Below are 15,797 nucleotides of genomic sequence, written 5' to 3'. Positions count from 1 at the left end.
TAAATATAGAGAGAAAAAATAAATCACCATTATGCATCATCCAGCACCAATAATTATCAACATCTTTTTCAATCTTATTTCATCTCTCTCTGCAACATTTCCCCCTCTATGAGTAATTTAAAACAGATATGTAATTTTTCCAGCAAATACCACCCCACCATGTGTATGTATGTGTATCCAACTATTTATCTAACAGATAAGGATTTTTTTTAACATAAAACCACAGTGCCGTTATTATTATATCTTACAAAATGGAGAATAATTCCCATGTCCCTGATTGTATTCAAAAATATCTTTTAAAGTTGGTTTGTTCCAATCAGAATCCAAACAAGGCCCACACATTGTATTTTCTTGACATGTCTCTTAAATCTCTCTAATCTCTAATGGTTTCTCTCCTTCCTACTCCCCTTTCAAGACATTTATCTTTTGAAGAAGCTGAGTCATTATCCTGTGGGATTTTCCACATTCTGGATTTGATTATTTCCTTCCATGTGATGTTGGTTAACTTGCTTCTCACCTGGTAGTTAGATCTGGATGCTTACTTAGATTCTGGTGATACTTTGTTAAGAAGAATTCTTGCCAATTGTCTTATTTTTCAGCAACAGTACTTCATAGGTAGTGCTATTTACTCCCTTGCATTGAATCAGGAGGCACACCATGCCTAGTTATCCCACTTTCTGTGCTATAAAGATTTGTCTCTGAGTTCAGGTCTAGGTTGGTTCCCCAGAAGCAGGTTCTGAGATAATGATTTGAGTGAAGTAGTTTATTTGGGACTTTATCCAGGGAAGCACAGTGGAGAAGTGAGACAGGGGAGGAAAGGAAGCCCCAGGTAACGCATGGTAAGTTAATGAGAAGGCTGCTGTTGTGAGTTCAGGGCCTAGTCCCGTGAGGGACCTCTAGGAGACCATACAGAACAAATACAATGAAGTTGTATTTCTACAGATTTTATCTGCCATTGGTAGAGGGCTGTTAGGAGACTGGGGGTAAGAAGCCAGGAGGGACTCCTAACTTCTGTCATTCCTTTTGCATTTATTATACTGAAGTCTTCAATGAAGAACTTACTTCATCACCTGTTTGGCTAGTCTGATTATTTTTGAGCATGTAATGGACATTATTATTTCTAAATATTTTGTAGAAATAATTGAGGCTTTGGATGATGTTTTTCTAGGGAAGATTTATGCTTGCTTTTACTAGATGCATGAAGGCACTAATACTCTAGGATCCCATTATTCCAGTTTGAGGGATTAAGATATTTTGAAGATGAAATGTTTTCTCCTTGAAGATCTATTTTCAGTTCACCCTAACTTCTTTTGCTTCTCATCCTTGATGGGCTCTGGATACCAATCCCTGTTGCTTTTCTCTCAAGGCTATCAGAGGTGTCACTCAGTTTCTCAGCTTCTCTCTCCAGAATTGACATAAGCCCCAGTGGGAATGTTCTATGCTCTCTGGCCTCCCTTTCCAAGATTCAGATGTGACTCTGTGATACTAAGATATATATATACACTAAGATATATGTGTGTGTATATATATATACACTAAGATATATGTATATATACACACTAAGAGATATATATATGCAGTTGACCGTTGAACAACATGAGGGTTAGGGGCACCCATCCTAAATCCATGTTTTGGCTCCTCCAAAACTTAACTCTGATAGCCTACTGTGGACTGGAAACCTTCCCAATAACATAAACCATCAATGAACACATGTATTTTGTATGCTATATATATAAAAATAATTATTTTTGTCCACAGTTCCTGGCTCATGACTCCCATAGTTCTCATTTCCCAAGTGACTAAAACAACAAGCATACATACCTTTTGTTCAAGAGTGGCTTTTTGTCCTTGGTTCCTGAAGTAGTTTCAGATCAGCTTTGGAGCAATAAAAGTGAAAGAGAGTCTTTTGTTATAATGTTGGGGCACTTTAGGCCTCAGAAGCAGACCTCAGAAAACAATCTCTCTCTCTCTTTCTCTCTCTCTGACTTTCTACTTTCCTCCTTTCACCTGCTCCTTTTTCTCTCCAAGGATGGCCATAGAAACTGAAAATATACTCTAATCTTCTCCTGCCTCTCTGTCTTGGAGTTGATCATGAAGAATTTCTCTGACCTACCTTGTCTGATTGTAGGACATAAGACTCATTTCAGAAGGGGTCCTGCCCCATACCCAGGAGGAAGGAATGTGGCACAGAGAGGCCAAGAAGAATCTGAACAGACAGGCCTTGCTGGATATCTTAGTCCATTTTCTGTTGCTTATAACAGAATACCCGAAACTGAGTAATTTATAAAGAAAAGGACCTTATTTCTTACGGTTGTGGAGGCTGAGAAATGCAAAGTCTAGGGGCTGCATCTGGTGAGGGCTTTCTTACTCATGGAGACTTTCTGCAGTGTCTGAGGTGGTGCAGGACATCAATGATAGGGGGCTGAGGAAGCTACCTCAGGAATCTCTTCCTTTTCTTTTTTTTTTTTTTCCTTTGAGACGGAGTCTCATTCTTTCGCCCAGGCTGGAGTGCGGTGGCACGATCTTGGCTCACTGCAGCCTCTGCCTCCTGGGTTCAAGTGAATCTCTCGCCTCAGCCTCCCGAGTAGCTGGGATTACAGGCATGAGCCACCACGCCAGCTAATTTTTTTGTATTTTTAGTAGAGACAGAGTTTCACCATGTTGGCCAGGCTGGTCTTGAATTCCTGACCTCAGGTGATCCACCCGCCTCGGCCTTCCAAAGTGCTGAGATTAAAGGTATGAGCCACTGCACCCGACCTCTTCCTCTTCTTATAAAGTCACCAGTCCAGTCGGGGTGGGGGGTTAGGGGAAGGATAGCATTAGGAGAAATACCTAATATAGATAATGGGTTGATGGGTGCAGCAAACCACCATGGCACGTGTGTACCTATGTAACAAACCTGCACATCCTGCACATGTATCCCAAAACTTAAAGTGTAATAAATTAAAAAAAGATACAAAACTCTGAAATGACATAAAACAGGGCCAGTAAGTAAAATATGAGTGAGTGTAAAGTATTTTTTAAAAAATAAACTTAATATATTTCCAAAAAAAAAAATAGTCACCAGTCCCACTCCCATGATAACTCATCAATCCATTAACCTGTTAATCCATTAGTCTGTGAATGAGTTAGCCTATTCATGTGAGGAGAGCCCTCGTGACCCAGTCATCTCTTATGGGATCCATCTCTCAATACTACCACATTGAGGATTAAATTTCAACATGAGTTTGGAGGAGACAAATATTCAAATCGTAGCAATGGGTTTCTAAAGGGTATTAGATCATACCCTTTTTGTCCAATCACTTTTCTGCACAGCTGTACATCCATCAATTTATGCGTATCTAATGAAGTCTCCATAAAAGGTCCATGAGGACATGGTGTAGAGAACTTCTGGATAGCTGAGCACTTGGAGGTTCCTGGTGGGTGGTGGTCCTGAGAGCGCAAGGAAGTGCCATGCCCCTTCCTTTATGCCTTGTGCTATGTATCTCTTTATCTGTATCTTTTGTAATAACCTTTATGATAAAATGATAAACATAACTGTTTCCCTGAGTTCTGTGAGCCACTCTTGCAAATTAATCAGACCCAGGGAGGGGACCATGGGAACCTTAGTTTGTAGCCAGTTGGTCAGAAGCACAGGTAAAACCAGCTGGGGCTTATGGTCAGCATTAGAAGCAGGGAGTAGGGTGGGGGAAGCAGCAGTCTCATGGGACTGAGTCCTCAATCTGTGTGATCTGACTCTATCTGCAAGGTAGTGTTGGAAGTGAACAGGGTTGGAGAATACCCAGCTGGTGTCCACTGCAGAATTGGTTGCATGTTTGTTATGTGGGGACCCCCCACTCCACATTTGGTCACAGAAATCTGTGTTGATTGTTGTGGTATGAGAGCAGGGAAAAATAGTTTGTTTTTTTCTCCATACTTCCTTCCTAAGATCCTGGCCATGTATTTATTTATTATTTATTTATTTATTTATTTTCACCATCTTCTTAGCTTGTCGAGTTAAAAATATATAGTTTCCAGCTTTTCTTCAGCCAAGAGAATTTTTCTACATTATCCATTACTGATTACTTTTTAAAAATGTCTATTTCTGGCCAGGCGCAGTGGCTCATGCCTATAATCTCAGCACTTTGGTAGGCTAAGCCAGGTGGATCACATGAGGTCAGGAGTTCGAGACCAGCATGGCCAACATGGTGAAACCCTGCTTCTACTAAAAATACAAAAATTAGCCAAGCATGGTGGCATGTGCCTTTAGTTCCAGCTGCTCGGAGGCTGAGGCAGGAGAATCACCTGAACCTGGGAGGTGGAGGTTACAGTGAGCCGAGATCACACCACTGCACTCTAGCCTGGGCAACAGAGTGAGACTCCGTCTCAAAAAAAAAAAAAAAAAAAAAAAAAAGTCTATTTCTTACTTAATGTTACTGTTTTATTTACTAGTTACTGTGGGGGAGATTATTGTTTGATACCATTATAAATGGGCTAAATAAAATTTAAGTTATTGATTCTTTGTCAACATGTTTCATTTCTGAAGAGCTAATGAATATTGGAGCATAATCCATTTATACATTTGAAAACTTCTATATTTATGTAATGAGGGGTTGTCCCCATTTAGATACATAAATTCTTATAACTTCTAAGAATGTTATTCTTAGCACCTTGTTGCCACATAAAACATAAAGTACAAGTCTTCTCTGATATTTGTCCAAATTGATAAGGTTTCTATGCTGTTATTTTCTGAAAGCTTATTTATTTATTTATTTATATTTTGAGATGAAGTCCTGCTCTGTTGCCCAGGCTGGAGTGACAGTGGCTTGATCTTGGCTCACTGCAACCCCTGCCTCCCGGGTTCAAGCAGTTCTCCTGCCTCAGCACCCCCCAGTAGCTGGGATTACAGGCATGCGCCACCACGCCTGGCTAATTTTTGTATTTTTAGTAGAGGTGAGGTTTCATCATGTTGCCCAGGCTAGTCTCGAACTCCTGACCTCAGGTGATCTACTCGCCTCGGCCTCCCAAAGTGCTGGGATTACAGGTGTAAGCTGCCGCACCTGGCCTCTGAAAGATTTTAAATGGACCTTATAGAATATAGAGAAAGATGATATTGATTTGTTGATATATATTTGATTTGGTTTGTTACATTACAAGATTTTTTAAAAATTACCTTATAGAAGAAAAAAATTTAATTACATGGAGTAAATAATTTGTTGCTTAGTCACATTCTAGTGTGAATCATTTCTAAGATTATGGGTAATTAAAAAGTTTAGCATAAAGTTTTTTATGATTATGATTCACTGCTTTCTTTCCATTTTTCTCTTTCCTCCTTTTTATTCCTCTGGTCCTTCCTTCTTTTGTTTCCTCCTTGCTCTTGCCTTGTCCTCTTCCTCTTCCTACTCTTCCTTTTTTTTTCATCTCCTCTTTTTCCTTCCCTTCCATCCTTCATTCTCTTTCTCTTTTCTTTCTTTTCCAGACGTACCTTTAAGAGAAGGGACTAACGAATTCCTTGGAGCTCCAAAAGGGACCACAAATATTCTTCCAATATTACAGGTATTACTACATATTTAGAAAATTTAGGTGAAACATGAATTTTTATTTTCAAATAATATTAAATTTGTAAATGCATAATAGTTAATTGTAGAAATAATTTTGAATATTTAAAATTTGAGGATTATATGGTTTTATATATTGAGAAATATAGGGACATTTTTCTACCTTTTATGAAGAATATTGTGATGAAGCCCCATTATAATTTACCATTTCCTCATATGCTAGCTTAAGAAACAAAATATTACTAGTATAGATAAAACTCACCTTCTCTGCTCACCTCTCTTGATCACCTTGCCTTTCCCCTACCTAGGAGTAACCCTTGTCCTCAATAATAATGTCTTCAAGATATTTGTGTAAAAGATATTTATATAATACAAGATATAAATGACTTTTCTTGACTTTTAATAACATGCCACCACCCCTCACATTTATATTTGGGAGCCCTCTGAAATATAAGAACAAGTGCTAATTTTAAAAGTGTTATTTTATCTATTCTCTTCCATACTTAGTATAATAGATAAAGTCCTAAGAAATGGTACCAATCAAATGCCATCATGAATGTACAGGAGGACTGTGGGGTCATTCTGAATTTACTTTCCAAATGCATGTTCCTTTTCTAATGCTGAGTTTCAGGGGATGCAAACTGCGTACTTTATGCTGTCTTGTGTCTTCTGAAGAGAGCTAGATTTGAGAAATCTTAAATTGAGAACAGAGAATGATATGCATAAGAGATATGAGGTGGCATAATAGCTGTCTGCCAGTGTTTTTCCCAGGGATCACTTACAGTGTCTGCCAAGTATGCAGCTTCCTATTTCTCACTCCAGACATGTGCAATCATAACTTCAGGTGTGAGATTCTTAAAAGTTCCTCTGGTAGATTTTTTTTTTTTTTTGAGGCGGAGCCTTGCTTTGTTGCCCAGGCTGGAGTGCAGTGGTGCGATCTCAGCTCACTGCAACCGCTGCCTCCCAGGTTCAAGCGAGTCTTCTGCCTCAGCCTCCTGGGTAGCTGGGACTACAGGTGTGTGCCACCACACCTGGATAATTTTTTTGTATTTTTAGTGGAGATGGGGTTTCACCATGTTAGCCAGGATGGTCTCGATCTCCTGACCTCGTGATCCGCCCACTTCAGCCTCCCAAAGTGCTGGGATTACAGGTGTGAGCCATCGCGCCCAGCCTCTCTGGTAGATTTTTAAGGACATTGGAGTTTGAGAATCACTGGCTTATGGGCTAGCACTTATTCTCTGAGGCAGAGTAGGGCAGATATAGAAATCCTACTCATAGGTACAGAGTGCTAGATTTTGCCTTGAGAGAGAAATTTTCTGGCAATTAAAACCACTATAAGAAATGGATTTCTTTTAAGGTGGCAATTTTCCCACAACAAAGAAACAAGAGACCATTTACGAACTATTGATATTATTATTTAAATAAGAAAAATGTACCCTCCCTGAAAGATGATTTATTACCATCTGCTGGGAAATCATCAAAATAAATACAGAGAAGTCTGTGATGACAACAGTGTGAATTTTACCCCCTAACGTTATGCAATACACAATCTGCTCAGCTGTACTGGGCATATGGTAGACATAGTTTATTTGGCATGGTTGAAGAGCGCAGCATTTGGTGTGGAAACCTGTGGTTGAGTTCGGACTCTGATATTGACTATTTGTGTGATTCTAAATGAATTATTTTGTCTTTTTGAGGATAAGTGTCCTCATCTGGAAAATTATAGTAGTACCTATTCCACTGAGTTGTTATATAGTTTAAATTAGATATTTGTAATATGGAAACTAGTACCTGGCACATGATAGCTGCTGTTTTTCTGTTATGTCTTATGTAAAGCACTGAATCTCAACTTAGATTTTTTAGACTCACTGAAAGGGGAATGGAGTTGGGGGGAAAAATGACAGTTTATTGTAAGGAGAATCCACAATTCATATGTTCACCCAGCAGAATCTGTAGGTGGGATAAATTATGTAACTTACATATATACATGCTACTATTTAAAAAATGTATGAGACGCTATTGTGATTAAATGAAAGAAAACTTATTTTAAAGTTTTGCTGAACACAGAGCATTTCTTTCTTCAACAAATGAGTTATAAAATTATAACTAATTTGTATCTACCTTATACTGGGCTATGTCAACTAAAAGATTTTTAGTAAAACATTTAGCCCTATACCTGGAGCATGTTTTAGTGAAATGTTGACTGTGATGAGGATGATGAAGATCATAAAGATGAAGATGGTGGTGTTAGTGATGGTGATGATGATGATGATAGAATGTGAATGTGTGGGGTCTTTGAAATTTTTTGATGTTAAAAAGATACCCTGGCTGGGCACGGAGGTTCACACCTGTAATCCCAGCACTTTGGGAGGCCAAGGTGGGCAGATCACTTAATATCAGAAGTTTGACACCAGCCTGGCCAACATGGCAAAACCCCGTCTTTACTAAAAATACAAAAATTAGCCAGGCGTTGTGGTGCCTGCCTATAGTCCCAGCTACTTGGGAGGCTGAGGTGCAAGAATCGCTTGAACCTGGGAGGCGGAGTTTGCAGTGAGCTGAGATCGCACCATTGCACTCCAGCATGGGCAACGAAGTGAGACTCTGTCTCTCTCTCTCTCTATATATATCCATATATAATATATATATCCATATATATATGGATATCTTTAGAGACTTCTGTTTCTAGCAAAATGGCAAGATGACCTGAACATCCTCCTGGGAGAAAACACTTAGAGAGATTTTGGACAGATTTGAACAAATATCCTCAAGCATGTTGCAGAGCTCATGAGAAAGTAAGGTAAATCCCAGGGGCCAAAATAGAAAAGGGAACTGAAAACTAGCATGGTAAGTTTATGAGTGGATGCTGCAGTAGGTTGATGGGCATAGTTATTATACAAAGATGCTTAGATTTTTGACAACCATCCAGGGACAAGAGATGAGGCTTCGGCACATGAAAGATGGGAGTTAGAAAGGAGACTTGTACATAAAGTTAGAACCTACAAAAGATTATATCCTAGGAAAAGGTAGACTAGGAAAAAATCTCTGGCCTGGGCATGGTGGCTCACTCCTTTTATCCTAGCCCTTTGGGGAGGCCAAGGTGGGTGGATCGCTTGAGCCCAGAAGATTGAGACCAGCCGGGGCAATATGGTGAAACCATGACTCTAGAAAAAAAATATAAACATTAGCTGGGTGTGATGGCATGTGCCTGTAGTCCCAGCTACTTGGGAGGCTGAGGTGGGAGGATCACCTGAGTCTGGGAAATCAAGGCTGCAGTGAGCCAAGATTGTGCCACTGCACTCTATTCTAGGCTGGAGTGAGACCCTGTTGTATAACAAAACAAGACAAGACAAAAAACCCTCCCCAAAACCAAAAAATCCTGCCTCTGCCTATGTATATAAGGAGATACCTCAACTTGGGTAGTGAGAAGAGGAGTGGATAGGAGAAAATTCCTCCTCCTAATGATTTATAATCTTGGGGCCTGCCCTCAAGTAGGTTTTTAATTTGAATTTACACTACTTGGGTTACTTAAGAACCTTCCTGAGCCTGCAATTCTTGAATGTGTGTGTGTGTGTGTATGTATATATAGTGTAAAATTGTTTATATTCTAGGAATGCCAGGATGATTTAACACTAGAAATATATAATGCAATACATTGCATTAGCTGATTAAAGGAAAACATGTGACTGCTTCACTTAGACAAAGAGATGCAAAAAAAGCATTTGATAATATTCAACAACCATCTTCTTTAAAAACAACCATCCTTAAAAAAATAACTCTTAGTAGTTAAGAATATACAAGAACCTCTGTATCTAATAAAGGGTGTCATCCAAAGACCTTAAGTAAATGCTATATCTATCGTAAAAGATTAAAAGCAGCCCTGTAATAGTGGTGTAACCACATAAAGATATCTGTCATTCTTCTGTTCAGTATGTCCTGGAAGTCTTAGACAGATAAGTAAAAAAAGAAAGCAGAGAAAAGGTGTAAGAACTGTAAAGAAAGTATCAACTTTGGGCTGGGCATGGTGGCTCACGCCTGTAATCCCAGCACTTTTGGAGGCCAAGGTGGGTGGATCACCTGAGGTCAGGAGTTCGAGACAAGCCTGACCTACATGGAGAAGCCCTGTGTCTACTAAAAATACAAAATTAGCTTGGCGTGGTGGCGCATGCCTGTTATTCCAGCTACTTGGGAGGCTGAGGCAGGAGAATTGCTTGAACCTGGGAGGCGGAGATTGCAGTGAGCTGAGATCATGCCATTGCACTCCAGTCTGGGCAACAAGAGTGTAACTACATCTCAAAAATAAAATAAAATAAAATAAAATAAAAAAGAAACTATTAACTTTGTGCTTATTCACAGACAAGTACAATACATTGCAGCATATTTAGTAATAGTCATCTTTTTTGTTGTTGTTTTTTGAAACAGGGTCTCATTCTGTCACCCAGGCTGGAGTGCAGTGGCATGATCAGGGCTCACTGCAGCTTCCACCTCCCTGGTTGAAGTGATTCGCATGCCTCAGTCTCCCAAGTAGCTGGCACTACAGGTCCGCACCATCATGTCCGACTAATTTTTGTATTTTTTGGTAGGGACATGGTTTCACAGTGTTGACCAGGCTGGTCTTGAACCCCTGACTTCAGGTGATCCGCCTGCCTTGGCCTCCCCAAGTGCTGGGGTTACAGGCTGAGCCACTGTGCCTGGCCTTAGAAATAGTAATCTAAATGTCCATTGGCAGAAGAGTGGATAAATTGTGATATATTCCTCCAAGTAATACCATTTCATTGTAGCTGTGAGGATGAATGAACTGGAGTAGGCTTGTACTAGAGTAAACTTGGCATCATTGCAATTCCCTTCTATAATTACCTTCGCATTATAGGGGGGAAACCTGGAACTATATTTCCAGTGTCTCATTTATGTACAGTTTTAAATTAGTCTTCCAATGAGGGGTATTTGCATGAATTTGTAATGCAGAAGAGAAGAGATAGTTCTTAATCCACAGTATCAGATGGATGATATGAGTTTACCAGGCATGCTGAGCAAACTCTTGCAATTCACCTGCTTCAGTGTAGTAGGTGCTTGAGGTTGTTGTCAGCTACCTCCTAGATTCTTAAGTTCACAGAGGCTTCTGAGCAAACTCTTGAGAATCTCATGAAGCAAAATTGTCACTGGCAGCTTTCTTGATCTTGGCTCTTCCATGCCTTGCAATGGTGATGAACACCTCTAATTCTGTGTATTAAGTCTTCTTTTGCTTGAAATATGTAGAGTAGTTTTGTGTTCATAACCAATCCCTGACTGACCCATTGAGTTACATATACCAGCAGGAATAAGTTTCAACAACATATGGTTGAGTTTTAAAAGAAGCCTACAGAATTTTATAAGAAAGAATTAAAAATATGCAAAGTGATATTGCATATGGTTAAGGATACATATACATGTAGTAAAAGTTTAAAAACATGCAAAAACAGTAAAACCAAATTCAAGGACAGTGGCTACCTCTAGGGCAGAGGAGTGGCACTGTGGACAGTTATATAGGGGATTTAAATTGCATGCGTATATCTGTATGCTTTATTTCCTTAAAAAAATCTGGAAAAATATGGAAAATTAGAAAGTTCGGGCAAAACTGGTTGCTTTTTATATTATTCTCTATATTTGCCTGTCTGTGAGAATGATTACATTAAAAAGCATTTAGTTTTTGAAAATCATTATGTAGACTAATATAGACTGTTGGGTTGATGGACTCTAAATTTCTAGTCTGAGATTCTGAAATTGTTTTAAAAAATTCTTTTCAAATTAGATATGTGAAAGTGACAAACTATGTGAACTCTGTTTTAAAAATTTACCTGTATTTGGTACAATCAGAATTTTGCAAAGCATAAATGGAAGTTATATGTATTAATACATGTTTGTGAAAGGCTTAATTTGTATCTGGAAAAATGGTGAAATTTATTTATTATTTTCACCCATATTGATAGCACTCCACATTTAGTCACAGATAAATGCATTTACTTAGAAACATAAGATTGTTAATGTTAGATAGATTATTTAAATTTCTGCTATATGGTTTTGAATTATTGTCAAAAATTGGAAATGTTGCATTTGATTTTCCCTTAAGTTTTATTTTTCTTTTTTGTTTATAAAATTATTTTAGAAAAATCCTGTGGAACAGTTACTTTTTGCTTATAAACTTCTTGACAAAGCAATCGGTGGAATAAATTTGAATTGCATGTTAACCTCTTTGCCAAATGGATCATCAGTAATTGACCACTGCTATGCCAAGGTAAGAATGGAAAAGTCTTAAATTAGATTGAAGTTTCACTTAACTGGGAAGAGGACTGGCCTTGAAAGTAGGTAATTAAAGCATGACTTGTGGTGGTTTACCTCTCATAGGCCAGAAATATATTTCCCTCTTCCCAGAAGAGATCTAGGAGAGTGAGGAGTCTTTGAATTTGTTAATGAAGAGGACACTGATGAATTCTAAGAGCATATTTATTAGTGTTTAAGCTAACTGCAAAGGGCTAAGAAGTGAGCAGGATGTAATGGTTAAAAATAAGATGATGATAACTTGAGTGATAATAGTATACAGCTATTTTTGTGTGTTTTGATAACCATATTTCTTTTTATTTCAACTCTGTTGGACCAAAGCGTACCCACCATATAGATGGAGATACTTACAAACTTGCCTCAAATAGTTTCATGATGGATTTGCATCTTGAACTAATTCAAGCTCAGCATCGAATAGCTGTTGTGCTTCTGGACAAATTGCAAGGTAGTAGTCATTAAAGCAAGTAACTATTCTGAATCAATTTTAAGTCAGACTCCAGTACAGAATCAATTTAATTTGAAAACTTGTCGACTGACATTTTCAGATAAATTTCATTTTTTTCTACTTTCCTAATTAATATCAATAAAAACATGATTAAATCTTTCCTTATTGCTTTACACTTTGCATATTAAATCAGTTAGTTTTTAAGAAGATCTTAAAAAGTTTAATTAATTATGTTTGTTTGTGTTATAGTAAATTAAATTTTGTTAATTCAACCAAGCAAATATTTATTGAGTACCTACTAAAATCCAGGCATTGTATTAGGCTAGGTACAAATAAGACAGTCTCTACTTTTGAGCTTCTAGATAAGTAAGCCAACTATATCAGTTGAGATTGATACATTTTGTAATAGGGGTGGGCTTAAAGTATTATGGGCACACAGAAATATCTATATCAAATAAGAAAGGGATGAGTTCCTGGAAGGGGTGTGTAAAGCATTCAAATCATATTATATGTAGAGCTACACAGATTTATTCAAATCCTGGTTAATTTAAGAGTGGGCAATGTAGACACACTGCTGATTAGTGCAGGAAGATGAAAAAATATTTACACTGAATTCTAGCCAATGCAAGAGGATAAGAAAAATAAAGATATAAGCATTAGAAAAGAAGAAACAAAACTGTTATTTCCAGATTATGTGATTGTCTACCTAGAAAATGCAAAAGAAACTATCAGTATATACAAAAATAATATATAATATATAACATGTAATATATAATATGTAATTTCTATAGGACAGCAACAAGCAGTTAGCAAATATAATAAAAAGACAACTTTTTTTTTTAATCAATAAAAACTGTAAGGTACCAAGGGATCCAATCTAACCAAAGAGCTACAAGTATGCAAAAAATTTTAAGACTTTACTGAAAAATGTTAAAGAACAATATAAATGAAGGTAGATTGTGTTTATTGATAAGGACGAAATAATCAGAAAGATTATTCTGATTTCAGTTTTCTTCAAATGGATCTATAGACTCAATGCAGTTTCAATAAAAATTCCAGTAGGATTTGTTTTTGGTAGATCTTTACAATCTTTTTACAAAATGTAGGTAGAAGATATAAATAGCTAAGACATTCCTGAAGGAAAAAAAATCAGGTGAGTGTAGGGGATCTTGCTCTAACGTAATTCAAGGTTTATTTCAAAGTGATAGAATACCTCATATTCATTGGATAATTGGATATCCATATGGATAAAACCAAATTAACTGTGGTAAACTGTTTCCTCAACTTTTTGTTTAACAATTTTTGAGCCTTCAGAAAGTTGAAAGAATAGTGTAGTAACCATCCACATAACCTTCATCTAAATCCACCAATCACGACATTTTGCCACATTTATTGTCTTTCTCTTTACATGCACATATAAATACATATATTTGTACATCTATGTATATACATCTATAGATGTATATACCTATGATATCAATATATTATGTGTGTGTAGAGATATATACATTTACATGCACATATCCATACGCTGAGAAGTTGCAGACATTATGATATATTTTAGCCCTGAAAACTTTAGTATTTATCACCTAATGACGAGGGCATTCTCTTAATAACCATAATACCGTTATCACTCTGAAGAAAGCTAACACTGATATGATAATTTTTTTTTTTTTTTTTTTTTTTTTTGAGGCATCTCGCTCTGTCAAGTGCAGTGACACTCAGCTCACTGCAAGCTCCGCCTCCCGGGTTCACGCCATTCTCCTGCCTCAGCCTCCCAAGTAGCTGGACTACAGGCGCCCGCCATCTCGCCCGGCTAGTTTTTTGTATTTTTAGTAGAGACGGGGTTTCACTGTGTTAGCCAGGATGGTCTCGATCTCCTGACCTCGTGATCCGCCCGTCTCGGCCTCCCAAAGTGCTGGGATTACAGGCTTGAGCCACCGCGCCCGGCCTGATATGATAATATTATTGATTATACAGTCAATTATTTTTCAGCATCCAATTGATCATTTGTTTACTTTTATGTAATGTGATTTTGGTGTCTTGTCTAAGAACTCCTTACCTAACCCCAGATCATGAAGATTTTCTTACATTTTCTTCTAAATGTTTTGTAGTTTTATATTTTTAATTGGCATATAATAATTGTACGTATTTATGGGATACATGCAAAATTTAGCATGTGCATACAATGTACAAAACTCAACCCAGGGTAATTAGAATATTTATCATCTCAAACATTTATCAGTTATTTGTGTTGAGAACATCTCAAATCTTCTAGCTATTTTGAAATGTAAGATAAATTATTGTTAACTATAGCCACCCTATTGTCCTATTGAACACTAGAACTTTTTTCTTCTATTTAACAATATATTTGTACTCATTAAGCAATCTCTCATTATCCCCCCACCCCCAATCCCTTCCCAGCCTCTGGTAACCATCATTCGACTCTCTACCTCCATGAGATAAACTTTATTTTTTAGCTTTCACGTATGTCTGAGAACATGCTCTGTTATGCATCCAATTTTCAGATTGCCATAATTGTTCCCAAATATCCTTTTTGGGGAAAATGGGTTTTATTTAAAATGATCTAGGAAGTGATCAAAAATCACTTATTGCATTTGGTTGTCGTATTCTTCCTTAATCTAGAATAACTCCTCCAGCTTCTTTTTTTTCTTTCATAACATTGATATTTTTGAAGACATGTTCCACAATGTGATCTTTCATAGTAGTTTCCTCATGACCATACAGATGATGCCGTTTATACCCCATTGTATCACATTTGATTGCACACATTGGCTATTTGTTTTATCATTGGTGAGGCAAAGTGCTGTCGTTTTATTAAGCTGATGTCTGCCGGATCTCTGCATTATAAATGTCCCTCTCCTCTTTGTAGTGAAAAACTAATTGGTGCTGTTGGTGATGTAGGAATGAATATCCTGTTCCCCAACAGACTTTCACCCGATGATCTTACTCTCCATTGGTGAACCTTCCTGAATTAATTGTTACAGTGTTTGTACGTGATGATTTTCTAATTGAATTATTCCTTCTAGATTTATTTGGTAACATTCTTTTGTAAACAAGAGCTGTCCCCACTTTGCCTCTTTTAATTTTTTGAGTAACAGTATGGATCAGATTCCTTTTTTACTAATCTTTTAAAGTCACTTGCCATTATTGTTCTTTGTGATGCTTAAAGTCATAAATTTTGCCAGTGGGAGGGAGGCCCTTCATACTGGATCCTGTGTTCCTTTGTTATGTCCCTGATACGGTTTGGCTGTGTCCCTACCTGAATCTCATCTTGAATTCCCACATGTTGTGGGAGGGACCTGGTTGGAGGTAATTGAATAATGGGGGCAAGTCTTTCCCGTGCTGTTCTCATGATACTGAATAAGTCTCACAAGATCTGATGGTTTTATAAAGAGGAGTTCCCCTCCACAAGTTCTTTCTCTGCCTGCTGCCATCCATGTGAGATGTGACTTGCTCCTCTTTGCCTTCTGCCATGATTG

At 37.7% G+C, this 15,797-nt stretch overlaps 1 protein-coding gene and 1 long non-coding RNA gene across 2 annotated transcripts in view; one reads left to right on the top strand and one right to left on the bottom strand.

The window, feature by feature from the left end:
* The window catches only part of CFAP54 (cilia and flagella associated protein 54), a 373,684-nt gene that overhangs the window by 51,496 nt on the left and 306,391 nt on the right, over positions 1–15,797 (top strand). Inside the window, exons 15-17 of the mRNA XM_033220975.1 lie at positions 5,459–5,535; positions 11,677–11,805; positions 12,171–12,294. Coding sequence (XP_033076866.1) covers positions 5,459–5,535; positions 11,677–11,805; positions 12,171–12,294 — 330 coding nt within the window. The remainder of the gene's footprint in view (positions 1–5,458; positions 5,536–11,676; positions 11,806–12,170; positions 12,295–15,797) is intronic.
* The window catches only part of LOC117089577, a 100,803-nt gene that overhangs the window by 10,519 nt on the left and 74,487 nt on the right, over positions 1–15,797 (bottom strand). The window lies entirely within an intron of this gene.

The sequence above is a fragment of the Trachypithecus francoisi genome, unplaced genomic scaffold (assembly GCF_009764315.1).
Source record: "Trachypithecus francoisi isolate TF-2019V2 unplaced genomic scaffold, Tfra_2.0 Lachesis_group11, whole genome shotgun sequence".
In the NCBI taxonomy this organism is placed as follows: Eukaryota; Metazoa; Chordata; class Mammalia; order Primates; family Cercopithecidae; genus Trachypithecus; species Trachypithecus francoisi.
This window is presented reverse-complemented; position numbering and strand designations above follow the sequence as displayed.